General features: G+C 36.2%; 2 protein-coding genes and 1 pseudogene across 12 annotated transcripts; 2 read left to right on the top strand and 1 right to left on the bottom strand.

Annotated features, from left to right (window-relative positions):
• The first annotated feature begins 3,544 nt into the window (after positions 1 to 3,544).
• On the top strand, positions 3,545 to 4,328 carry LOC18043719 (annotated as a pseudogene).
• A 3,863-nt stretch (positions 4,329 to 8,191) lies between these two features.
• Positions 8,192 to 12,090, top strand: LOC18043718 (probable LRR receptor-like serine/threonine-protein kinase At3g47570). The gene is made up of 3 exons (XM_006437465.2): positions 8,192 to 10,787; positions 10,873 to 11,222; positions 11,890 to 12,090. Exons 1-3 carry the CDS (start codon positions 8,192 to 8,194, stop codon positions 12,088 to 12,090), a joined length of 3,147 nt encoding a protein of 1,048 aa, XP_006437528.2.
• A 393-nt stretch (positions 12,091 to 12,483) lies between these two features.
• LOC18043716 (tetratricopeptide repeat protein 27 homolog) lies at positions 12,484 to 26,291 on the bottom strand. Of its 11 annotated transcripts, XM_024185475.1 has the most exons (21): positions 25,693 to 26,291; positions 25,442 to 25,592; positions 25,008 to 25,339; positions 24,575 to 24,656; positions 24,210 to 24,498; positions 23,489 to 23,547; positions 23,301 to 23,390; positions 17,851 to 17,942; positions 17,573 to 17,671; positions 17,403 to 17,480; positions 16,572 to 16,656; positions 16,426 to 16,484; positions 16,254 to 16,323; positions 16,066 to 16,163; positions 15,297 to 15,359; positions 15,070 to 15,136; positions 14,089 to 14,187; positions 13,822 to 13,977; positions 13,340 to 13,456; positions 12,944 to 13,096; positions 12,484 to 12,774 (listed from the first exon to the last, which is right to left on the bottom strand). In XM_024185475.1, the coding sequence occupies exons 1-21, from the start codon at positions 26,109 to 26,111 to the stop codon at positions 12,679 to 12,681; spliced, it is 2,754 nt and encodes a 917-aa protein (XP_024041243.1). In that variant the 5' UTR covers positions 26,112 to 26,291; the 3' UTR covers positions 12,484 to 12,678. The 11 variants fall into 11 exon arrangements, with proteins under 11 accessions (XP_024041243.1, XP_024041237.1, XP_024041242.1 ...); XM_024185469.1 differs by having other exon boundaries at positions 13,822 to 14,187; XM_024185474.1 differs by having other exon boundaries at positions 13,912 to 14,187.
• Positions 26,292 to 26,428: the final 137 nt, after the last annotated feature.

Below are 26,428 nucleotides of genomic sequence, written 5' to 3'. Positions count from 1 at the left end.
TGTTCTCCACACCCTATTATTTAACGAAAAAAATACTGTAAATTTATTAAAATAAATGTGAATGTTCATAACATATATTTTTTACTCTTCTTGCTATCTTCCACTAACAACTCTTGACTTTTCTATAACTCCCACTATCTCGCAAGGAATTATAATTCTTAATATTTTTATTAATTTCATGTAATAATTATGTAACTATAAAATGAGAGTTCGTCTCTTTGTTTGGTGCACACTTGAAATGGGTAAAATCTTTTTATAATATATGCTCTCTCATTTTACTCTTTATCTTGTGTTACTTCTTTATTTTTCATCGCTGGCTATAGCTTTTCTAATAAAAAATTCTAACTTAAGTAGACCCTGATCTCAAGTCCCAATATTTTCTTGATATTTATTAACAACTTTTATTTAAAAAGATGGAAAAAAATTACTAACTTTCATCAACAAAAACAAAAAACTTATGTGGACAATTGACATTACAATTTAATTGTTATTAAAAAAATTAATTAATTAATCACATATCATGGGAATCAAATTTATGTGCGGCGGTGATATATATAATTCGATTGTGATGTCTGCACGCATATGATCGATTTTCTCCTGTATTTATACTATTTTGATTAATTTAATTTTAAGTATTTACTCATGAATGTGTGTTCTCATCTAATTAATCAGGGATCAAACTTCAATTTCTGCTTAAATAAACATCAATTAAACACGTCAACGTACAGGTGACTATCTAAAAAGAATCATTAGGATCATCATTCTGACTTTAAAAATTCTGGACATCGATGGGGCATCACTTCAAGTTCAAAAATTGAAGGAAGAGCTCGTCAACCGGTGGCGAAGGAGAGTGTGGGCTAAGCTGGCTTTTAGCTCAGCCGAATTTAGGCAAAAAGCTTTTACTTTTATTTGCAAAACTATCACAACTTCAATTTTACAAAATTGCCACTAATGTATATTACGAAATTGCTAGTGCTGTGACTCATTGAGGGATTTTACTAGCCCACAATTGCCATTGCAATTTACAAAATTGCCAACTTCAGCTCCTGCATTCTTTTAATTTTTTAAGTCACTTCTTCCTTTTTGAGAGACTTTTAATGGAACAATTTGTAGTATTAACACTAATGTATTCAGTAAATATTTTATAATTACAACTGTAATTTTAAAGTTAAGTTTAATTTTTTATTCGAAATCAACAACTAAGAAATTAAAGCTTCTCCATAAAATTTACTGAAAGTTCTAGAGGATGCGTCAACATAGAAAATTTGATTGCACAAAAAAATCTATTCATATCCGGATTGCATTTTCCAGCAAAAAATAACTTGATAACCTGGAGAATTCAAAAGGCTTTGCCCATTAAACTATCAATGGAAATGAATATCGCTTCAAGCTAAGAAGTTGGAGAAATATTTATATGGATCTAGCACACTATCTCAACGAGTTATTTTAGAAGGTTTGATGAGTTTTATAATGGGATTATATAAATGTTGGTTTAAAATCACCATATGCATTAAAGAGGATAAGTCCCACTACGAAACCCACCATAGCTTCCTAAACAATAAGTTCCTAATGCTAAATTGGTGGCCAAACCCACATAAATTTTTCTCCTAAAATTTCAATTTCAATAATTGGCTTAGGTGATGTTCTTAATCTTCATATTAATCTATACATGATTAGCAAATCTTGTCGAAGCCTTACAATTTTTTTCTAATTGTTATTATTATTTTTTAATCCAATGGTAACTAAATTTCTTTCCCATCCATATGGGTGAGTTTCAAATGCTAGTTTTCTTGTTTTCAACCCAAGGAATTTTACTAATAGAACTAGATAGCACCCACAGCCGTATATTAATGCAAAACAAAATGAGTATTCAATAATATATCAAGTATTTTTCATATTTTGACCTATTTGCAAAGTTTTGAATTTTGATCACTGAAAATTTACAAGTTTTGCAAAACATAACCGGTCTGATCGACCTGAATCCCGAATTTTTGGAAAACGTTTTTATCAGTCTCAAAACGGACGCCTTCAAATTTGGCAAATGTGGGGGCGTTAGATATATCTGAGAATAAATTGTCATTGTCTGGTGAAATTCCATGCAGTCTAGGCAGTTGCATGACGTTGAAACGACTCATCATTTTCTTCCAGGGGAAAATTCCTTCTATCAAATAAAACAGGACGAACATGATCCTGCTGCATGGCTGAAAAGTTAGCAAAAATATTATCCACATAGGTAGATGGATGCTTAATCCAAATTAGAGCTGTGGGTCCAAGATTATTAATATTGGTTTATTCATTTCTTGACTTTCTGCATTTCATCTTCTCATCTTCCCTTCACTCATCCAAAAATCTGAGCCTTTTGTAGTTTCATTTTATTTCTTATTATTCTGAGCAGGTTTTGATATTTAAAATTCCTCTAATTCGTGGCTTGAGCGTGCCCTGCCTCGATTGCTTTCGCTGATGCCTTGGTTGTTCTGTCCTCTTTCTGAGATTTTTTATGAAATTTTTATCGCAAGGTTATTTGAAGTACGGCCAAACTGCAGAATAGATGTGCCGAGATTTGTTGATTTCAAATTTCTTATCATCATCGTTTATTTAATTTCAGTCAGTCAGATATCTACGCGGATTGAATGAATCTTATTGTTTCGCAACCTGCTGAATTTCTTGAACCCATTCATAGGTATGTATCGACGCATAATATGTCTTGTAAAAACAACATGTCATTTACAGTTTATAATTGATAACGGCATGACGTCTCTTGGTTGCACTGGCAAAATCTGGGGGAGACTGCACCGAATATTTCAGAAAGGGAAAAAAGCTTTGTGAAACGTTGATTCCTGTGGTGCTTTAAGCCTTTCCTAAGTCATTTAACAGTAATCTGAACCTCCATCCATCATACTTAACTTTCTTCTCCTACTTTTCTTTTCTTTCCTAATACTGTTGATTAAATTGTTTTATGTTCATTGTGGATTAATGGATTCCAAAATTATCCATCTTTTTAACTCATTTTGCGCCTCACAGATGGCCTATTTGCTTGATGCGGACAGAAAATTGATTGGCGAATGGCGATCTTATCCTTCATCTTTATTACATCGTCCAATCAAATTCCTGTAACTTACTACGACAGTGCAAGATTTGCAGGCTTGAGTAGTTCCGAAATTGTTTCTTTCGGGACCGTTGATTTTAGCTGGGCTAGATGATCAATTAAAGAGATTTTATTGTGTATGGACAGTTTCATTTCGTTTAGTGGTATGCTTACCAATCAGTAATCGGAATAAGATAGAATCAAAATAGAATTGAAATAAAGAATTAGAATTATTATAAATTATTTATTTTAGCTGTAATAATTTATAGGGTTATTTTTAGGGACCTCCCCTGAGGTTTAGTGTATTAACAGTCGGATAGAAAATATTCATGTAATTACAAAGACCTCCCCTAACGTTAATACAAAAATACGTATAACGTTATTATAAAGGGTAAATACGTAAAAATAAATTTAAAATTTAAACAAAAACAAAATTCAAACAAACACAAAGATAACTGAACGGAACAATGGCAGCCCCTTCTCCACGGGAAGAAAACGTATACATGGAAAAACTTGCGGAGCAAGCCGAGTGGTACGAGGAGATGGTCCAATACATGGAAAAAGTCGTCGTCTCTGCCTCGACCAGCGAGGAACCTCCTCTCCGTCGCCTACAAGAACGTCATCGGCGCACGGCGCGCCTCTTGGTGCATCGTGTCCTCCATCGAGCAGAAGGACGAGTCGCACGGCAACCAAGACCATGTCTCCGTGATTAAGGAGTACAGATCGAAGATCGAAGCCGAGTTGATGGAGATCCTGTGGCGGGATCTTGAAATTATTGGACCAGAAATTGGTTCCCACCGCTGCCGCTGCCGATTCCAAGGTGTTTTATTTGAAGATGAAGGGTGATTATCTGCTCAGGTTTTAAATTGTTTGTCTGCTTGCTTGATTGCCCTTGCGTCTCCTCTCTGTTTTTGTTTTTTTGAGTCTTTTTCCTTTTGGCCTTTTTCTCTTCTGTTTTTTTTTTCACCTCTTTTTGGAAGTTTCTCGTCACTCTCCTCTCATGGCTGTTGCGTTTACACCAAAAATACTTCATAACTTGATATCATTTTAGATTCCAAAACTCATCACTCACGTGCTCCCAAAAAATAAATTGATTCTCAATTCTGTTTTTTTCCTTTCTAAATTCTAATTTTGGTTTCGACATGAGTTTGCTTAACTTGGCTGAGTTTAAGACTGGCGATGAGAGGAAAGTCGCCGTTGAGAATACTCTTAATGCCTATAAATCTGCTCAGGTTTAATCTATTTGCACTACGATTATTTATTTTTTTATTACTTTGAAATGTGGAGTATTTGTTGTTTTGTGTTTTAAAATTATTTTAGATGTTGCATTATCCATTTTCTTTAAGCATGTTTGATCTAAAATTTTGTTTGGTAAGGATGGGGCTTATATACCGTGACTAAGAACAAAGGATAAAAAATGAATTCAGAACAAAGGATCAGAGCGCAACCTCCTCTATGTTAAAAATATATTTTTGCGGCAAGGGCATTTTTGGAATTTCAATAGTCAACTGACAGTCCACTTAGCGGAATACTAACGTCAGGGGAGGTCCCTGTAATTATATGAATACTTTCTATCCGACTGTCAATACACTAAACTTCAGGGGAGGTTTCTAAAAATAACCCCTAATTTAGGGGTGGGCATATTTTAACCGAACCGATCCAAACCGACCTTTTGGATCGGTTTGGATCGGTTTCATTAGTAAAAAAACTGGTTTCAGTTTATTGGATTGCAAACCGACATCACTCGGTTTGGAAGGATTCCAAACCGATTCAAACCGATCCAATCCAGAAATATTATATAATTACATTATATTTTAAGTTAATCAATCTAAATAATTATATTTATCATTTTATGCAGATTTTAACAAATCAAAAGTAATTGGACTATAAATTTTGACGGACAAGATGCACAATATTTTAATTGTCAAGTGTGGTTTAAGTTTATTTTAATTTTGTGAGTTTGTTTTGAATGAACAGGTTAAGAACTTGTTTATTAGGATGTATTATGCTGTAAACTTGTATGGATGTATCTTTGAATTGTTATGTAGATATCAAAGTAGATATGAATAATATAAAAGAGGTATCAATTTAGATTGCGGACACAAAAAAATAACAAATAATTTAGGTAAAATAATATAAAAGAAGTGAAATTTTAGCTAATAAGTTCAAACCGGATCCAAACCGATCCAATCGGTTTGGATCAGTTCGGTTTAAAAAAATTTTAGGTTGATATCGGTTTGAAAATATTTCAAACCGATTAGTTTGGATCGGTTTGAGGATATGTCCCAAACCGATCCAAACCGAATTTGCCCACCCCTACCCTAATTTATATTGTCACTAATGTATCTAATTTTTATTGGAATTGGAATTGATTATTACAATACCAAAATAATCTTAGTTGATTATTGTCATCATTTATTATAATAATTACAATTTTTATTTAAAATAATTATTGTTAATAATAATAATAGGACAACTAATAGTAGTAATTATTATTATAAAAATAATTATTTTAAATAAACCGTTATTTAAAATGGACTAGGTCCGAGTCGATACGATTTTTTTTTGTGTCGGGATAGGATTAGAGTTCTTAACCTATTTATCTGACCAATGACACATGGGTAGTGATTGATTTCAAACTCTCCTTGTAGAAAGATTTCCTCAAAATTATTTAGAGATTAAACTTAACTTGTTTTGAATTCAGACATCCGAATAACCCTATAACTAAACTATGAAATAGGATCCGATATATTTATTTATTTATTTTATCTTACAAGAACGTGTTACAAAATTTGCTAGATACACCAGGCTCTTGAATTTCCTTTCCTCCAATGAAAAATGAAAAGAACAATTGATGCAAGTGAGAATCAAACCACACCATCCATAATACGCCTTACTTTATAAAGTCTTTTTTAAGTCTTGAGTGCTTACAATTTTCCCACGGAGACTTGACTAGCTAATTACCTCGTGTCAATCTCGTGTAATTGTAACCCTTCCGTTACTGCAAATGTGTCAAAATCGGTTAGCACTGATTATAGCAGATAAGTCGAAGATAATATTCCACGGAATCATCATCTTCCCCCCACCCCACCCCCCCGGCGCGAGATGGCGAAATTTTTGCTGCTTTAAAATCTTATACAGAGAAATTCCAAACGACAAACGGCAGCTAGGGGATAAGAATACCATGATAAAATTTTTCTTTGAAAACGACAGGCCGTGTAATAATAAAAAAAGTACTCGTTTCACTGTCCCGGTGCCAGCCGGTTCACATTTCAGCATCAAGTACAGAGTCCCTAAATCATTTAAAATATATATATATATACACAAATACGATAATTAATAATAATCCTTTATATCCTATTAGCATATTACTATTTACTTCTAATTCTTTTGTTATTCCAATTATATTCTTCCCTTTGCTTGATAGATAAAAATCTATTATAATATTCTATTATGTGTTCACCAATATATCCATCAACCGGATTAATATTTCATTGCTTCCGTGAAAAATTATTTCTATAAACTTCTTTTCTGATTCTACTTAATAGGATAGGATCTATGTTTAAATTTCTATTTTCTTTTATTATGAGTTCTCAAACTCTAAATTAATGAGGATGAGATCGATACAGTTGCACTAACTGTTTAATATCTAAATTAAATCTTTTTAGTGAATAACATTGCACATGTGTAGTTATATTATTTTATTATGGTTTAATAATCCAACATCTTGCATCGAATAGCAATATACTTCTTGTTCTATCCATTTTTATTCATGACTTCTAAATAATTTAGTTAGTTGTTTGTTATATTGACAGTACAAACCGATATAATTCCCATTTAGGTTAAGCATTAGAAAATATGTCGTTGGTTTTCCACCAATATACCATTTGTTATTTCAAATTTTGAACCAAAACTAGGCTCTGCCCATTTTCCAGAAATAGTTCACCCAAAAAAAACAAGGAGGGTGTAAATGATCAATCTTATATATTTTGAGTATTTTTGCAATTTTACTTTATTTAAATGCACCGTTTTGTGTGAAATTTTGTACTTTCTTTCGTGAGAATATCTTTTTCCTTTTAGAAAAAAAATCTAAAAAGCGTGTGAAACGTTGATTCCTGTGGTGCTTTAAACATTTCCTAAGTCATTTAACAGAAATGTGAAACTCCATCCATCATACTTAACTTTCTTATCCTACTTTTTTTCTTTTTCTAATACTGTTGATTAAATTATTTTATATTCATTGTGGATTTCTTTAATGCACTAAAATACAAAACGACAACATGCTGGAAACTGATAGAGCGTCAAAAGTGAGTGTGGCGGGTCTTCCTTAAAGGAAAAGGATAATTAATATTATTAGAAAAACAAAAAGCATTAATTTCACTGTCCCGGTGCCAGCCGGTTCACATTTCAGCATCAAGTACAGCGTCCATAAATCATTGAAAAAAAAATATGTGCAAGTATATTTTTTCTTACCAACCTTTATAAAAGTTTATAATTTCAATTTCCTCCGGCAGTTAAACGAATTCTGTGAAAACGACATGTCATTTACAGTTTAAAATTGTTAACGGCGCGACGTCTCTTTGTTGCACTAGCAAATTTTGGGGGAGACTGTATTGAAAATTTTAGAAAAAAGGTGTTGTGAATCTTTAATTCCCATCGTGCTTTGAACGTTTCCCAACTCATTTAACAGTAGTCTTAACACTCCACCCATCGTATTTACCTTTCTCTTGCCCTACTTTTTTTTTCCTTTTCAATATTGGTGATTAAACTCAAAAGAGAGTATGGTGAGTCTTTCTTTAAAGCTGCAGTATATTATTCTTACAATAGTAATAAATATGATAATTAATATTATTAGAAAAAGAAAAAGTATTAGTTTCACTGTCACGGTGCCACCTGGTTCACATTTGAGCATCAAAGACAGAGTCCATAAATCATTGCAAAATATATACAAACATATTTTATCTTACAAACCTCTATAAAAGTTTTATCATTTTAATTTCCTTCGGCAGTTAAATGAATTTTGTAAACATGATGAGTTCAATCATTGTAAGCATTTGTTTCTTTATTTTATGTTGCTTCAGCTTCAGCTTGCAATCAACCGATTATATGCTCAAAAGCAATGAAACTGATCAACTTGCATTGCTTCAATTCAAGGCCAAAGTTACTCATGACCCTCTTGAGGTTTTGAGATCATGGAACTATTCCAGGCACTTTTGTCAATGGAAAGGTGTCACTTGCAGTCGACGGCACCAAAGGGTGACTGGATTACGTCTTCCATCTTTACTCTTGCAGGGGTCTCTGTCGCCTCACATTGGTAATTTGAGTTTTCTCAGAGTGTTAGATCTCAAAAACAATAGCTTCCGCAACGAAATCCCTCAAGAGATTGGATATCTGTTCAGGTTACGAATTTTGGAGCTGAACAACAATACATTCGGAGGTCAAATTCCTGACAACATATCGCATTGCGTTAACCTTGAATCCCTCAGGTTAGGCGTCAATGAGCTTGTGGGGAAAGTTCCTGGGTTACTAGGCTCCATATCAAAGCTCCGGATGCTCACAGTACACTACAACAATTTTTCGGGAGAAATCCCATCTTCCTTGGGCAATTTGTCATCACTCGAGGTCCTCTCAGCAGCTGCAAATCAATTTGTGGGACAAATTCCTGAAACACTGGGTCAGCTAAAGAGGATGCGTGATATATTATTGGGAGTAAATAAGCTATCAGGTGAAATCCCTTTCTCAATCTACAACTTGTCTTCGCTTAATTATTTGGATTTCCCTCATAACCAACTTCAAGGAAGCCTTCCATCAGACTTAGGCTTCACTCTGCCTAATCTTGAACGATTAAACGTTGGTGGTAATCAGTTTACTGGGCCTATTCCTGCTTCAATATCCAATGCCTCAAATCTAATGAGACTTACAATCCCAATGAATGGATTCAGTGGAAAGGTGCCTAGTTTGGAAAATTTACATAAACTCCAATGGGTTAGTTTTTATCTGAATCACTTAGGAAATGGGAAAAAGGATGACTTGGAATTTGTCAATTCTTTGGTCAACGCTTCCAGACTAGAGCTACTGCAAATTAGTGACAACAATTTTGGTGGAATGTTACCTGAAGCTGTGGGGAACTTGTCAACCCGACTTAGAATATTAATAGTTGGAAACAATCAGTTGTTCGGAAATTTCCCAAATCGATTAAGAAATCTTGTTAACTTAGAGCTTTTACACCTTGGGGGCAACCAATTCACAGGCCGAATTCCGGGAAGTATAGGAGATCTTCATAAGCTGCAGACGTTGTGGCTTCTGGGGAACAAGTTTTGGGGGGAAATTCCATCTTCTATAGGAAATTTGACATCGTTAGCTATACTAGATTTTGCGGAAAACATGTTAGAGGGAAACATTCCATCAAGTCTAGGGAAATGCCAAAACTTGATATTATTAGATCTCTCCAATAACAACCTCAGTGGTACCATACCCACTGAAGTGATTGGCCTCTCTTCCTTGTCAATCTATCTTGATCTATCTCAAAACCATTTGAATGGTCCTTTGCCCTCTAATTTTGGTATCTTGAAAAATCTGGGTTTTATAGACATATCGGAGAACAAATTGTCTGGTGAAATTCCAAGCAGTATAGGAAGTTGCATTATGTTGGTACAACTCATCATGAATGGTAATTTCTTTCAAGGGAATATCCCTTCATCATTCAGTTCTTTGAGAGGCATTGAGAATCTTGATCTTTCGAGGAACAATTTGTCTGGCCGAATTCCAAAATATCTGGAAAACTTTCCCTTTTTGCAGAATTTAAATCTGTCTTTTAATCATTTTGAGGGTGAAGTACCAATAAAAGGAGTCTTCAGCAATTCGAGTGCTATATCTCTTGACGGAAATGATAACCTCTGTGGTGGCATATCTGAGTTGCATTTATCTACTTGTTCCATCAAAGAATCAATGCAATCACGTTCCCGTTTCCTGAAACTGATTATTCCTGTTGTTACAGGAATTTTGTTAGTAACAGGGATGTCGTGTTTGATAATTACTTCCTGGCGGGGCAAATCAAAAAGGAAGCCGGCCACTCCTCCATCAGCTCTCTTGGCTTCGGTTTTACGAGTGTCCTATGAGAATCTGTTCAAAGCAACTGACGGGTTCTCTTTGGAAAACTTGATTGGTGCCGGTAGCTTTGGTTCGGTCTATAAAGGAGTCCTCAATCATGATGATCATGAAACGCTGGTGGCAGTTAAGGTGCTTAATCTTCAACATCGAGGAGCTTCAAAGAGTTTCATAGCGGAGTGTCAGGCCTTGAGAAATATTAGGCATCGGAATCTCGTCAAAATAATAACTTCCTGTGCAAGTGTTGACTTCCAAGGAAATGATTTCGAGGCTTTAGTTTATGAGTTCATGGTTAACGGAAGCCTGGAGGAATGGTTGCATCCAAACCGTGAGGCACTTAAGAATCTAAATCTCCTGCAAAGACTGAGTATTGCCGTTGATGTTGCTTCTGCATTGGATTATCTTCATCATTATTGCGAAACTCCAATAGTCCATTGTGATCTCAAGCCAAGCAATGTTCTTCTGGATAGTGAATTGACTGCCCATGTAGGTGATTTTGGATTAGCAAAATTCCTTCCGGAAGCCACCAATAACTTGTCATCTAATCAATCAAGCTCTGTTGGAGTAAAAGGAACCGTTGGTTATGCTGCTCCAGGTAATTACTATTATTTAATTAACTTGTCTTTCAATCCTTTGAGATTTTACTAGTTGAACCAACAATTTTAGTTTTCGAATTGCAGAGTACGGAATGGGGAGCGAAGTCTCAACAAGTGGAGATGTGTACAGTTTTGGAATACTCTTGCTGGAAATGTTTACAGGAAAGAGGCCGACGAATGAAATGTTTACAGGCAATCTAACCCTACATAATTTTGTCAAGGAAGCTCTTCCTGAAAGACTCGCTGAAATTGTTGATCCAGTGCTTCTTGTAGAAAGAGAAGAAGGGGAGAAAAGCAACGCCAATGCTCACAAACAATGGACCAGAAGTTTTAGTGGTAAAGAGTGCTTGGTTTCCGTACTGGGAATCGGAGCCATTTGCTCTTCAGAGTTGCCGAGAGAACGAATGAGCATGGAAGAGGTTGCGGCTCAGCTGGTTTCCTTCAGAAACAAACTTCTCAAAAATGTGCGAGGCCAACCAACAACTTACGTGACTGCGTAAGTAATTTGTTACTCTCAAATGACAATAAAGACAACAATCTTTGGTTACAATCAACTCTTTATTGGCAGAAGCAAAAATGAGCAGTTGCGATTGTTAGAAGATGTGTTTAGGGCTGCTGATGTGGAATCATAAATGCTGCTTAGTTGAAAGTTTCAAACTGTTCCTACTTTTCTGGTGTTGGTTATTTTTTTGTAGTTCATGTTGTGATCATGGCACAATCTTTGGACCATGATTCTAGTGGGTCGTTATTTGACTTTGATGTGTTGTTATTAAAGCTTTAAATTGTAATGTTTTCGGTTTTATGATAGTGTGAAGTTCTCTTTGCAAAATCACGTTGCTCTCATTTCCATTTACTTTTACCTTAGCTATTTTTTGTTTTCTTTTCTTATTCGAGTAACAACAGCAATTATATTCAAGAATCACTTATTTGATGATCTCAAGTGTAATGGATATTAAAGAACATTTCAAATTAACTATGTTTAAAGAACAAATAAAATAAAACTGAAAATGACAACTCGAATAACACCGCAATAGAAGCATTATAACAAGCAGTTAGATAAATTTACAATAGATCCATTACAATAGATTTTTTAAAACACAGGAGACGGCAAAGAATGAATTTATAGAGATATTGAAGCAACTAGAGGGAGCTTTAGGGGAGAAGGATTTCTTTGGCGGGGATAGCTTTGGATTCGTTGATGTCCCAAATTTGGGGGTTGAGAAATTTGTTGGTTTTACGCGGTTGAGAAATTTGGGTGATTTAAGGATGCGAATGAGTGCCCCAAATTCTCCGCTTGGATGAACAAGTGCATGCAAAGGGAAACTGTTGCCAGGATCCTTCCAGACCCAGAAAAGGTCTACGAATTTGTTCTCATGTTGAGGAACTCGTTTGGAAATGAATAGTGTTATGCTGCTGAAAAGCTTTCATTCTCATATGAAGATAACTTTCAGTTGCTTCTTTGTTTTATTGCTGTCAATGTAATAATAGAAACCAGCGACGTTCGGTTGCTTTGTTTAAATGCTGTCTGAAATATATTCATATTTGTTCTTAAATGATAAAAGAAAAGCAGAAAGAAAAAAGATATGAAATTGTCCTTAAATTGAGGTTAATGAAATCACGGCATGTAAGCTATACATAAAAGAACAGAGGTTGAAAACAACACTTGATTTTACATTTAAATAACTTGAAGCCATATATTTACATTGTCAAATGAGATTAGTTACAGCACTGAAAATACAAAAATAATAAAAATACTAAAACTAGACTGTTTTGTTACAGAAAAGGTGGTACAGCAATACAAGATATTCAGTCATGGTTAAGGTCTCAACTACAGTACGAACTAAAATAATAGCACATTCCTGATATTCAAAAATAGCACGTTCCTGATACTTAGGTAGCCACGGGACCAGATTGGAGTTTCGTCTTCACTTCATCAAGGCAAGCTTGAAGATCCCTGAACTCTTCCATGTCAGCAAATCCTTCAGCCTGAGATTCCAAAAAGCGCATTCTCTTCTAAGAAACTATATAATAACAGAAATGCACTCTAACACAGTGGGAAAAAGTTTTACCCTGAACCAGTCAAAAACAGAAACGGAAAATGCAATCTTTAAACCAACTGTAAGTGTCCTAAATATCAAATTATAAGGTGTTTTACTTGTTTAAGTACGTTCTTCAGGTGCATCTCAGCAGCAAAGAGTTCTCGACGGCTACCAGAAGAGGAAGAAATTTCCGTGTAAACCTTACAAAGTTCCAAGGATGCATATGAAAACCTTTTAAACCGATCTCTATCTTTCCACAAATCAGATCCCTGACACAGACACAGAGAGAGAGCGAGAGAGAGAGAGAGAGGCTGAGTTGTCAACTTGTCATTCCTTTATTTAACAAATTTAGAAAACAAAAATGAAATCACAGCTTTTTCTTTGCCTTCTTTTTAAAAGAGAGAGAGAGAGAGAGAGATTAACAAAATTTGATTAGCATTAACAAATTCCATCAACATCAAAGTAAAACATAATGCTAACTTATTATAAGATGATGAGATTTATGGAAAAACCTGATATGATCTGACTTGCTTTAAGAGGGCTTCAGAGCACATTGTAAGATCTCCTTTACATTTAAGCCACCTTGCATATAATCCCCACATATCTGCACTACTCTCACTTCGAACTACCTATGCCATACAGAGAAACATGTAACATAAGCTTAAAAAAAAAAAAAAAGAAAGGATATTCTTTCCTCGTGTGGCTTGAATTAATTTGCATATCACTTTGATTATTTTCCCACAATTTAAGCCCAAAATTTAAGCATACCAATTCCTGCAAGCACTAAAATAGTAAACTGCTGCATAGATACGTCCAAATGATTTGCCAAAATGACCAATTTTGTCAAGAAATTCAGATACTATGGATTATTATTGACCCACAGACCATAGGATGCCCAGCAAATATGAATCATATGCCCAAAGACAATTATCATATAAACTAAGAAAGATCAGAAATGATAATATATACGCATAGAAATATGAGAAATATGTACATGTGTTTTGGATATGCGTGAAAGAGAGAGAATGTCCCTTAGCTCAGTATTAAAAGACGGAAAAAAGATGATCACGGAAACATGTGCAACCTGCTGAAGAATTTTCCCAAGAAACTCCATCAAGTGCTCATTTTCTCGTGATCTTCCCATGATTGACTCCTCAGGTGATGATACATGGACAGATTCTACAGGTAAATCTTTTGCACAAGTGTTATTAGTTCTGTTAAGATTATGCGTAGTCCTGCAAGACTCAGATTCTATAATTGAAGTCCTTCCTTCCAGATCTAGCACTATTCTTTCTAATAATTCAGTATCAATTCTTTTATTATTAGTCATGTTCAACACCGTCTGCACAGCCTCTAGAGCCTGCAAAAATAAAATAAAACAAAAATAAAGAAACTGCTAAAACTATAATGAATAAAAGAGTAAAAATTTGGGAGAGAGATCATGTTGAGGACACTGATGTCTAATATTATAATTAAATATTATTAACACTGCAGGAAAAGACTGCCAACAAGCAAAAATGACAATCAACAAGCTGGCAAAATAATGAGAAGTAAAAAGAAGGCCATCCAAGAAGAACAACTCAATTTTAATGAATAGCAAAGAAAGGAACATTATTGCATTCATTAGAAATTGATGCCCAAAGTGACAGCAGGCTTTATCCACCAAAAATAATTTGGTGTCTTCCCTCCCTAGCTTCTTGAAAAATCCTCCCATTTCTTTCCAACCAAAAAAATTCCTAGCACAAAGTAATCATACAATCCCCACTTGTCAAAATATTTATACGACCATGGTGAGGGCAGGGAGTTAATCATTAGAAAGTCATGCATCAAGTTGCATATATCAAAGGACAATGACCCTGAAAAAAATAATTATAAATTTGAGAATCTGTAATCCATTAACCATGACTGTTCAAGGACCTTGATGAGCGTAAAAATATTCATGGGAAAAAATTGTTATCCAGATATTTCTTGACAACGAATTGCTTGCATAAAAGGATGAAGCTGAGGTACAAAAAGGTCAAAAGAACAATAACATACATATGCAAAAATGACAATGGGCTATAAACTATCAAATTCTTTTAAATGAAAAGATGACAAAATCTCTGCAGCTTTCATTAGTTGACAAAGATGACAACATACATGAAGCAATCAAAACCATCAGAGGGTGGCTAAGAAAATGCCAACTTCATCTCAAAAGATTTCAGTGATAAATGATCGAAATTAAGCGCACAACCGCGGTTACCTGACCAATATTGCCCACATCCAAAGCAACATGGCTGTAGTTTTCCCACAATTGCCAACTGTTCCGTCTGTTACAAAATCATGTTATAGGTTATTACATTAGATATCACCTTTTGCCTAGCAGCAACAAATTATGTATGACAGTGTTCTAGTGATCAGATAGTGTCCGACTGCATTGTGCATGACAGAAAATAAAAATGTTGTGATCAGGGGGGAAAAAAACAGAACTTGAACTTTAGGGCCTCCTTGAATGCTATAAAAGCCTCTTTGCTCTTCTTCTTGATCATATGCCTGCAAGATTACATAAATCTCAAGACTTCCATTGTTATAATTGACGAGAATTTTACCATCCCAGATATTTTCTCATGAATTTTTTAAATGTACTAGTAGAGAGAATAAGTAGCTCTTCGTATCTTTTCACAAGTGGTGTTTACCAATTAATGTCTCACTAACTAATAATTATGCTGCTAAATAAAGTTCCACAATTGCGAAAAAAACAGTAAGTCACAGACAAGATGAAATTGAGACTGCACAAACTCTAGTACAGTATAAAATAAGAAGAAAAGACGCATTAAAAGACAAATAATAAGCACAAGAAAAAATTAAACAGAGAGAAAAGAGACTGTAGAGAGATGTGAGGGAAGCAATTTGTGCTTTTTTCTTTTAAATAAGACGAAAAGGAGAACTTCAATTGCTTTGAAAACGACGGAGGCATATGCTATGGATAATCCTCAAAAGAGCTGGCTAATATTTGCCCTATTCCTAATTATAACAGTACTATCTAGCTCTTAGCATTTGCAGCAACTAAATTCACTCATCAAGGGAATATGGAACCATATAAAATTTATATAGAACAACTGCAACAAGAAAGTCAAAACAAAGTAAACCAAATATGGGAAGCATACTCTTGCAGATAGAAGATGAAAGTGATTGACACCATATTAAAGAATACAGAGCAAGAGGATGGAATGACATGATGACAAAGAAAAGAGCATACAAGCAAGCAATATTGTTCCAAGCTTCCCCATTGTCTGGATCAAGTTGAACAGCCCGAGTAAACCCATCCAGAGCCTTTTCAACATCCCGAGCCTGTATTTATATTTCAGCCGAGAGTTTCAGAAACTTGGGGCAAAAGGATAAGAAATCTCTCCACACTAAACACATACTAATACAAAAATATGATACCTTCAATGCAGCAGCACCAAGAGCAAACCAGCCATCTGGATACAAAGAATTCAAGGCCATGGCAGCCTCCCTGAGACAAAACCAAGGGTAAATTGTCATTCAGCCATCTCAGTTGTCAATGCAGCAAATTACTGTGTGGCAGAAAGAGAAGTAAAGCATTAAAGCAACATACCAAAGGATTTTAGACGTCTCGTACTCCCCTCTATTGTAAGCACTACGAGCTAGAGACCTCTGATTCACATAAAGATATGTTAACTAAAAAATGATCACGGTACAAGCATAATGTGAACTACATTTTCTCTGTGCAACAAATATCACCTTAGCTCGAGCTGACTTATCATTCGAAACTTCCAAAGCTTTTTCATAACAGGCATCATTATTTGTAACATCACCTAATGAACACCTACAAAATGTATCACAAGTCAGCAACCCACAATTCAACTCATCATTCTGGCTACATTATCACCATGTATTTTTTTTTTTCCTTCTTTCTGAACAAATGGGCCAATAATCAAAAGATATCATATTTTACTTACATGCATATATCCATTATAAGAAATCAATGCAGAAAATCTTTATTGTTTAAATTGTGGCCATATATTCAAATGTCTAGCACCAAATATTTTCAAGAAGGATATGATTTTCAGAATTCACTTGATGGTATGTATTTCTCAACCATTTCACAGCACCTGGTGCATCAGAATCATCTAAAATGCAGGCAGGGAAGAGGATAAGTGGAAAACAGTCTCCTGTTGCGCCCCCGCCCCCCCCCCCCCCCAGGCCCCTCATTTTCTAGTTTAGAATGCAAATTTTCTTCGGCAAAAACTTATCTTTTAGATAATACTGCTGAAGATAATATAGGACCAAGGTGCAGAACCGTCAGAAGACTAACAATAAATGTCAGAATATGAGTATAAAATCCATTGACTCAAATGCAAGACCAAAAGCAATCAGTAAGAACGCACTGTGAGCTTTTAAATCGGCTACAGCAAGTAAAAGATAAAATTAAAATGTTTCATTTTCTTTTGACAATATCCTCACATCCAATGAACAATTATCCCTACATTGCAATAAGTGACATCAACAATGGATTTAACTGAAATGAGAAGTAACTATAAAATGGATCGTAGAAAAGGCTCATCAACAAACCATAATCTAGGGTCATTAGGCTTTTCAGACAGCCTTGCTTTTATTAGTTCAACAGCTGCTGCTTTCTTCCCCAATAGGCTGTTTTTTACATCATACACAAAACCAACTCCCATTAGCAACATGAGAGAGAGAGAGAGAGATTAGGATAATGGTTATCTATGACACCATACCAGTTGCAGTATATTAGATTATCCCACAACTCCAGATCCTCAAAAATTTTAATAGCCTCTCCAATCAAGCCACAGCTTACTAAAAGTTCAGCAAATTCCCTAAAATCAAGAAAAATCGAAATAGACAGATTATGAAGAGAATAAACAGAGCAATTAAACTCTAACCAAGTCAACATATATCAACTAAGATATGAAACAATGACAGCATAATGATAGTTGGCAAAATGACAAGAAAACTAAATCACAATCATTCAAAGATGCAGAAGAAATAGTTTTACTTTCGCAGGGCAGGAATAGTTGGAACGTAAATCACATAACAAAAGGGAATCCTTTGAGTCACACCGGGAGAAGAATTAGAAATGCCCTCAACCTGAAACAAAGCAAAATATGATGTTAAGCAACCATCAAAAATCTTGAACCAGAACACAAGATAGCACATGAAATCAGTTGTGAAGTGAAAAGCAGAGATGCAAGTACATGTTGCAGATGTCAGCTGTATTTTACAGCTGTGTGTTGACTATTGTTGTAGATGTCAGCTGTATTTTACAGCTACGTGTTGACTTAAATACTAGATTTTAGAAGATATAATCCCTAATTTTCAGGGATACTGATTTGCAATATCCTAGCTGTTTTTACCATTTTGTTCCTAGGGTGTAATGTATATAAATAGGTATTCTTCTCTATTGTATAATAAGAGAAAATAGAGATTAAAACAGAGGAAATCTGAATTTTCACATGGTATTAGAGCAGCTTTTGAGCTGAGCCTCTGAAATTTTCTCCTCTTCCAATTCTAAAGTCTCAAACCATCCAATGGAGAAGACAACAAACCCTGCACAAGAATCTGAGATTTCCTCCGGTTCTGTAACAAGGCAGGACATCTCTTCAGTCTCCTTAGGTACCAAAAACCCCTATTTGCAAATAACTCTGCACAAGTTAAATGGCAGAAACCTTTTGCAATGGTCTCAATCCGTCACCCTATTTTTTTGTGGCAAAGGCCGATTAGGGTATATTACAGGGGAAACCAAAGCCCCTGATGTCTTAGATCCTAGTTATCCGCAGTGGGATGCTGAAAATTCAATGGTGCAAGCTTGGTTGATCAACTCGATGGACGTGGATATTGGTAGGACTTATCTCTTCCTACCATCTGCGAAGGAGCTTTGGGAAGCTGTGACAGAAACCTACTCTGAGTCTCTGACCTTGGGAATGCAGCTCAGCTCTTTGAAATCAAGTCACAATTACGTGACCAGAAACAAGGGAGTCTTTCAGTGACTCAATATTTCAGTTCTCTAAACAATATATGCCAAGAACTCGACTTTTACTATGAATCGCAGTGGCATTGCTCCGAGGATGCCATTAAATATAAGAGGATGTTGAATAAAGAACGCCTCTTTGATTTCCTTTATGGACTCAACAAAGAACTTGATGAAGTTCGTGGCAGAATATTGGGAAAGAATCCTCTACCCTCCATCCAAGAAGCTTTTGCTGAGGTAAGGCGTGAAGAAAGTCAAAAAAGAGTCATGATGGGACTGGTAAAGGAAGCCGAGACAGAGAGATCAGCGCTGGTGACCAAAAAGACAGACTAGTCAGCTGACCAAAAGGGACAAAAACATGGAGAACGTCCTTACTGTGACTATTGCCACAGGAAAGGACATACTCGAGACTCATGCTGGAGGCTTCATGGAAAGCCAGCAGATTGGAAACCAAAACGTCAGCAGGAAGCAAAAGGAATGGTGACAGAGAAAACTAATCAGTTTGCCCTCACAAAAGATCAATTTGAGATGCTGCAACAGCTTCTCATACAAAATCAGCAAGCAAAAAGAAATGACTTGACCTCCTCTGGTTGTAATGCAGTCCATACAGGTAACCCATCAGCCCTTAACATCCAATCCCTTGAAAAAGGTCCTTAGATTGTTGATTCAAGGGCCTCAGACCATATGACAGGGTCTTCTCAATTTTTCTCTAGTTACACTCCATGTCCAGGTAATTATAAAGTGAGGATTGCTGATGGATCATTATCCACTATTGCTAGAAAAGGAACAATAAAACTATCAGATTGTTTGACTCTTTTTTCAGTTTTATATGTCCCAAATCTTAAATGTAATCTTCTTTCAATTAATAAACTTACCAAGGACACAAGCTGTGTAGCAAAATTCTGTGGTTCTAAATGTCTATTTCAAGATCCAATCTTGGGGAGGATGATTGGGAATGCGAAGGAATATGAGGGGCTGTATTATCTCGAGAATAAAGGACCCGTGAAAGGACATGCTTAGGTTTCTCAATGTGAATTTGTTTCTTCTGAAATAATGTTGTGGCACTATAGGTTAGGCCACCCTAGCTTTCCATATCTAAAAACCTTGTTTCCTTCCTTATTTAAAAATAAAGATTTGAGTTTATTATATTGTGATTTTTGTCAAATGGGTAAACAAACACGTGTTCCATTTCCTGCCCGTACTTATAAACCATCCCAACCTTTCTCTTTGATTCATAGTGATATTTGGGGCCCCTCAAGGGTTCACAACCTGTCAAAAGCAAAATGGTTCATTACATTCATAGATGACCTCTCTAGGACCACTTGGGTGTACCTTTTGAAGGAAAAATCTGAAGCTGGACAAACTTTTAAACAGTTCCATGCCATGGTAAAAAATCAGTTTTAAACTGACATTCGTGTATTCTGTACAGATAATGGAACTGAGTATTTCAATTCTATTTTAGGGAATTACCTATCACAACAAGGAATTGTCCACCAAAGTTCTTGTTCCGGAACACCACAACAAAATGGGGTTGCGGAACGTAAAAACATACACCTTTCAGAGGTTGCTAGGGCCATTATGTTCACAACTAATGTACCAAAAATATATTGGGGAGAGGCCATTCTTACAGCATCTTATCTCATAAATCGTATGCCCTCTCAAGTTCTTAAATTCAAGACACCTATTTATGTTTTTCTTGACAGCTACCCACAAAATCACCTTGTTACCTCTAATCTTGCACTCAAAACTTTTGGTTGTACAGCCTTTGTCTATCTTCCAAGTCTTCAAAGAACAAAGCTGTCTCCTAGAGCCATCAAGTGCCTATTTCTAGGATATTCTCCTACCAAGAAAGGGTACAAGTGCTATTATCCTCTTACAAAAAAATTATTTGTCAGCATGGATGTTAAGTTCTTTGAAAATCGGCCTTTTTACCCGAGTAATTCTCTTCAGGGGCAGAATTTGAGAGAAGATAATTCTTGGGATCTTCTTGACATTTTAGAACCTAAGATGCCTAGTAATTCCAGCCTAGAACCCAATATGTCCAGCAGTTCCAGCCTACAACTCAATCTACCAAATACCTCCTCCCTCAGTCCAGACATTCATCCTAACCTACCTAACACCATAGAACTTAATCAACCAATAGTGTCACCAAGGAATGAAGGGATAAAAGCCAATTCACATTTGGAGGAACCTATAGGCGAGTTTCATGTTTATTCACGAAGGAAGAATAAAACTCAAGAGGTACAGCCACTTATAGACCAAGCAGAACCAAGATCTGAACTCAGGGAGGATCAAAACCCACCTACTGAATATGCTGAGAACGAAGCTCAGAAGTCCACAAATTTGCCTATTGCGATAAGGAAAGGGGTAAGAAATTGCACCAAACATTCTATCTACAAGTTCTTGTCATATGCAAATCTATCTAAAGAGTATAGAAATTTTGTGGCTAATCTATCTCATAGCACTATTCCAAGAAACATCCATAAAGCCTTAGAGTCAAATGAGTGGAAGAAAGCTGTTCAAGAAGAAATGGCAGCCTTAATAAAGAATAACACATGGAAGCTTGTACCAAGACGTAAAGACAAGAGGACTGTGGGGTGCAAGTGGGTATTTACAGTCAAATATAAGGCTGATGGAAGTGTAGACCGGTACAAAGCAAGACTCGTGGCGAAGGGTTTCACACAAACCTATGGGGTGGACTACCTAGAGACTTTTGCCCCAGTGGCAAAACTTAATACTGTAAGGATCTTTCTCTCTCTTGCTGCAAATTTAGATTGGCCTCTCAACCAGCTCGATATCAAGAGTGCCTTCTTGAATGGAGAATTGGAAGAGGAAGTTTACATGGATATGCCGCCTGGTTTTGAAGAAAAAGGACCTGCTAGAAGAGTTTGTCGGTTAAAAATGTCTCTATATGGCCTTAAACAGTCCCCTAGGGCCTGGTTCGACCGATTTGGAAAAGTCTTGAAGAACTATGGTTATTCTCAAGGGCAAGTTGATCACACTATGTTCTACAAACGCTCTAAAGAAGGGAAGTTAGCTATTTTGATCGTGTATATGTTGACGACATTATACTAACAAGAGATGACAAAGAAGAGCTGGAAGGATTAAAGGCAAAATTAGCTTGTGAGTTTGAAATCAAGGATCTTGGACCATTACGTTATTTTTTAGGAATGGAGGTAGCTAGAACAGCTAAAGGTATTCTAGTTACACAGCGGAAATACACCCTAGATTTGCTAAAGGACACTGGTATGATTGACTGTAAACCTGCTGCCACACCAACTGAACCAAATAGCAAGTTGGGTCTTGAAGAAAATAGTGCACCCGTGGAGAGGGGGAGATATCAAAGACTAATAAGGAGATTAATTTATCTTTCCCATACTAGACCTAATATTACTTTTGTTGTTAGCTTAGTGAGCCAATTTATGCACTCTCCAAGAAAAGCTCAATACCTAAAGTCAACACCGAGAAAGGGACTTTATTTTGAAAAGGGAGAAAAAAAGAATGTAGAAGCTTTTGTTGATGCGGATTGGGCTGGAAACGTCATGGATAGGAAGTCTACAACAAGTTATTGTACTAAGGTGTGGGGAAACCTTGTAACGTGGAGAAGCAAACTGTAGTGGCACGAAGCAGTACAGAAGCAGAGTTTCGAGTACTAGCACATGCGGTATGTGAGCTTATGTGGATAGAACGTGTTCTCAAAGAACTGCAGTTAATCAAAAACAGTCCTATGCAACTTTACTGTGACAATAAGGTAGCAATTAATATTGCTCATAATCTTGTCCATCATGACAGGACAAAACATGTGGAGGTAGACCGACATTTTATTAAAGAGAAATTGGAAACTAGAGTTATCTGTTTGGTGTATATTCCAACAAGACAACAAACTGCAGATATGTTGACAAAAGGAATACTTGGACACAAGTTTGAAGAGTTTGTATGCAAGCTCGGCATGAAGAACATCTATGCTCCAGCTTGAGGGGGAGTGTTGCAGATGTCAGTTGTATTTTACAACTGTGTGTTGACTATTGTTGTAGATGTCAGCTGTATTTTACAGTTATGTGTTGACTTAAATACTAGATTTTAGGAGATACAATCCCTAATTTTCAGGGATACTGATTTGCAATATCCTAACTGTTTTTACCATTTTGTTCTTAGGGTGTAATGTATATAAATAGGTATTCTTCTCTATTGTATAATAAGAGAAAATAGAGATTAAAACAGAGGAAATCTGAATTTTCACAGTACATAATGTCTCTAGACAATTAAATCTAACAATTAATGGGATATCTAGCGATATAAGGGAGAGAAATCTAGTCTTGATTAGCAGCTTAGAAAAAGCAAAAAAGCTTTTGGGTCCAATAAAGTACTAGCTGCAGAAAGTTTGGAATCTTCTATAGATGGATAAGCAACTCTTGTCGATTTGAATGTAAATGTTTAGGCAACAAAATATTTAAGAAGAAAAGGCTCACAGATCATACCAGTTTGTCCAACATCTCTAAAGCACGCCCTTTTGTGCGACTACGGGTGGACTCCCATCTAACACGTAAGAGATCACAGAAAACCTTTAGCTGAAAGATGGAAAAATCATGTGAGAATCAGAAGTACCACTTCAAGATATGAAATTTAACATCAAGAAAAACTGACACTGTATTGTATATATACTTACAATGAAGCATGACGACTGCTGTGAATCAATTGCCTCTATGTATGGAGCCATATCCCATCCTGAATCAGAAAACAAGCTATAAATCAGCAAATGACCAAATCAACAGATCCAAAAGCTTTTTCAAGGTCAAGTATTTACTTAGTTACAGACCAACATCAAGGGGCTAACATGGGATCCCTTCAAGGCCTACTGATTAGGTGAATATCTAATACATTCCCCAACTAGAGAAGTCATAAAGAGAAAAAAACAAAGCATTTTTGGTTTTCACATGTTCCATGTTTGGAACTGGGGTTGAGTTCAGGCAAAGCTGCTGCAACATCCATTCTCATTGCTTCTTTAAGTATCATTAGAGTAAGACTTTCAGGAACACAGTGTTCATCCTCAAATTAGTTAAGGGACATGTTGACCTCATCAGCTAGCTTTGCAACCAGCTCAGCTTTGTGGAACAAAGCATTTGGTATCCAGAAGTGGAACAAAGCATTCAGCATCCAGAAATAACACCCGTAAAAGGCATGTGAATATAATGAGGATATTAAGATGGATGTACAGGGATACAACTACAAAAATTGTGCTCAGTTATCATCTGTAATGCAATCTCTTATCATCAATCTACTAAAGGAATTATTACTGAGAATGATTTAAAAATTAAATAGCAATATGCTTAACGTCTTATGGCATTTAACAAGACGACTACGCACTGCCCAACCATAAAACAACTTACTTTGCATTTCATCTTGCCGTGAGCTCTTTTCTATTAGAAGGCACTTCGACAAGATCACTGCCTGTTGGATTGCCTTTAAATGGGCTGCTGAGCCACCAGCATGAACGCATTGGACTCCAGTTTCAGATTCATGACTATTCCCCAATAATTTTGGGGTCACAAAAACATCAGTGGCATCACCAATAGTAGAATCATGTGTATGAATGACTTGGCTTATTGAAGGGCAGGCATCAGAAGTGTTGGATGAGCTTGTGTTTGCAACAAGTACCATTTGTGCCTTTGGCTCTACCTATATGCAGGAGCAATCTCAAAGCTAAGAAGGTAGATCCCGACAACTTTATAAATGATGCACATTCGATCTTTACCTGGTGGATGGTACGGAAACCAAGAACCGCAGTAACCGAAAGCTGGAGACCAGCTGCCACTTCAGCTGATTCAAAACGTTTCCTGATACCGTAAAGCATTTTAGAAATCAGCAGAAACTATAGAAGAAGTCCTATAGTAATGGTAATGATGGAAGTTAGTAATCAGTTAATGCAAATTCCAGTGCTAACAACTCAAACTAATGTTCGATGATTGAAACAATATACATTAAAAAATGGGAGATTTTGATGAAGTCCAAACATAAAACTTCATTCTTGCACCTCCCTCACACACAATGCACAAAATCATCTGCAATGACTGAGAGAGTTCTACAGGCAAGTTCCATGTTGGAAATAACATGTTTCCAAGAGAAAACTTTTCTAATGTAGCCAGAAATAAGACCACCGAATATAAAACTTTCCCAGGATAACTCACCTGCAAGAATCAACTCTCCTGTAAATGTGTTCTAACAGTCCTGCTTCCAAATGAACTGTTGAAACAATCTCTGAAGGATCGATATCATGCAACTGGTTGCCCCAATAAGTAGTTACGTTTTCCAAAGTGCCAAAATGTTGTAAAGTCTCAGCCATAAAAACTTTCAATAGATCATACAAAGAAGACGACCGCTCATCTAAAATCCTTTGATGCATAAGTAGGAGTCTTGTGAGCCACCATGAAATGGTTCTAATCCCATTCACAGGCAACACAGTTGCATCAAACAGCAAATCTTTTGTCTTGATGAGCAACATTTTGGCAAAAACTATATACTACAAAAAGATCACAAAATGTAAAATAAGTTAAAAAAGCTAATATTAATATTAACACTGTCTAAGCAATAGAATCTATTCATTTTTGGATAGACTGAGTACCTGAAGATAGGAGAACTTTCCCAGCAAGTCAGAGCCAACAGACATGAGCTGATAACGCGCCCAATTCTCCCACTCTATCAATTCGTTGCCTTCTAAAGTTGAAACTTCTAGTGGAAACCGACACTTTGGCAAATTAAGAACTGAAGGCCTACTAATTCATGTTCAAAAGTTCATCACTAAACCTTTTTTTTTTTATTAATATTTATTATATTAATTGCAATTATTTAAAAATTTATAAATAAGCAACTCACCCAGTCACGTTACACTGAGTGAACCAAAAAAGAGCAGCAATTGAAAGACACATGAGCAGAATAACTCGACAAGCCTTATCCACGTCATTTTCGGAATCGTTCACAATAAACGTTTCGACACGCTGGAGAAGTGCGGAGTAGACGCGGTCGGCACACTCGGCTGAGTCGTTGAGGTCGACGAAGTCGAGCGTGTCCAGGACGAGTTTAGCCGCGTCGGAGGACAGAGCCTGGAGATAGTGGCCGGACTCGATGGAGTCGATGAGGCTGTTGATGTGCTCGTGGAGTGGAAGGAGAGAGCATTGGCTTTCTTCGTTCAACGGTTGCGATTGAATGCGAAGATCGGACGGTGGGGGAGCGAGGGTGCAGCGCAAGAGCCGCAGCTCGTACCCGCGGAGGATTTCCAGTTGCTTTTCGGCCATCAAGGTGAAGTCCCTGGAAACGAACAAGAGGGGGTTTTGGGTTTTAGCTTTTAATTTTTAGTTGGTTAAAACAGCCTTTCGGTGATAAAGGTAACGAAAAATAACCCGCGTGATCCAGGTTTTGAAAACTATCACCGAACAACCAAGAATTTGACACTTCCTTAAACCGTTCCATCAACATAAACGCTACCAATAAAAATAAATAAACGCTAAACCACAAGTCATGCAATTTTTATGTCAAAATATATATTTATATTTTTAAATGTCAATATAAAAGTTAAATTGACATGTCACATGACCTATTTATTAACATAAAG

Source organism: Citrus clementina, unplaced genomic scaffold (genome assembly GCF_000493195.1).
Source record: "Citrus clementina cultivar Clemenules unplaced genomic scaffold, Citrus_clementina_v1.0 scaffold_4, whole genome shotgun sequence".
Classification (NCBI taxonomy): domain Eukaryota; kingdom Viridiplantae; phylum Streptophyta; class Magnoliopsida; order Sapindales; family Rutaceae; genus Citrus; species Citrus x clementina.
This window is presented reverse-complemented; position numbering and strand designations above follow the sequence as displayed.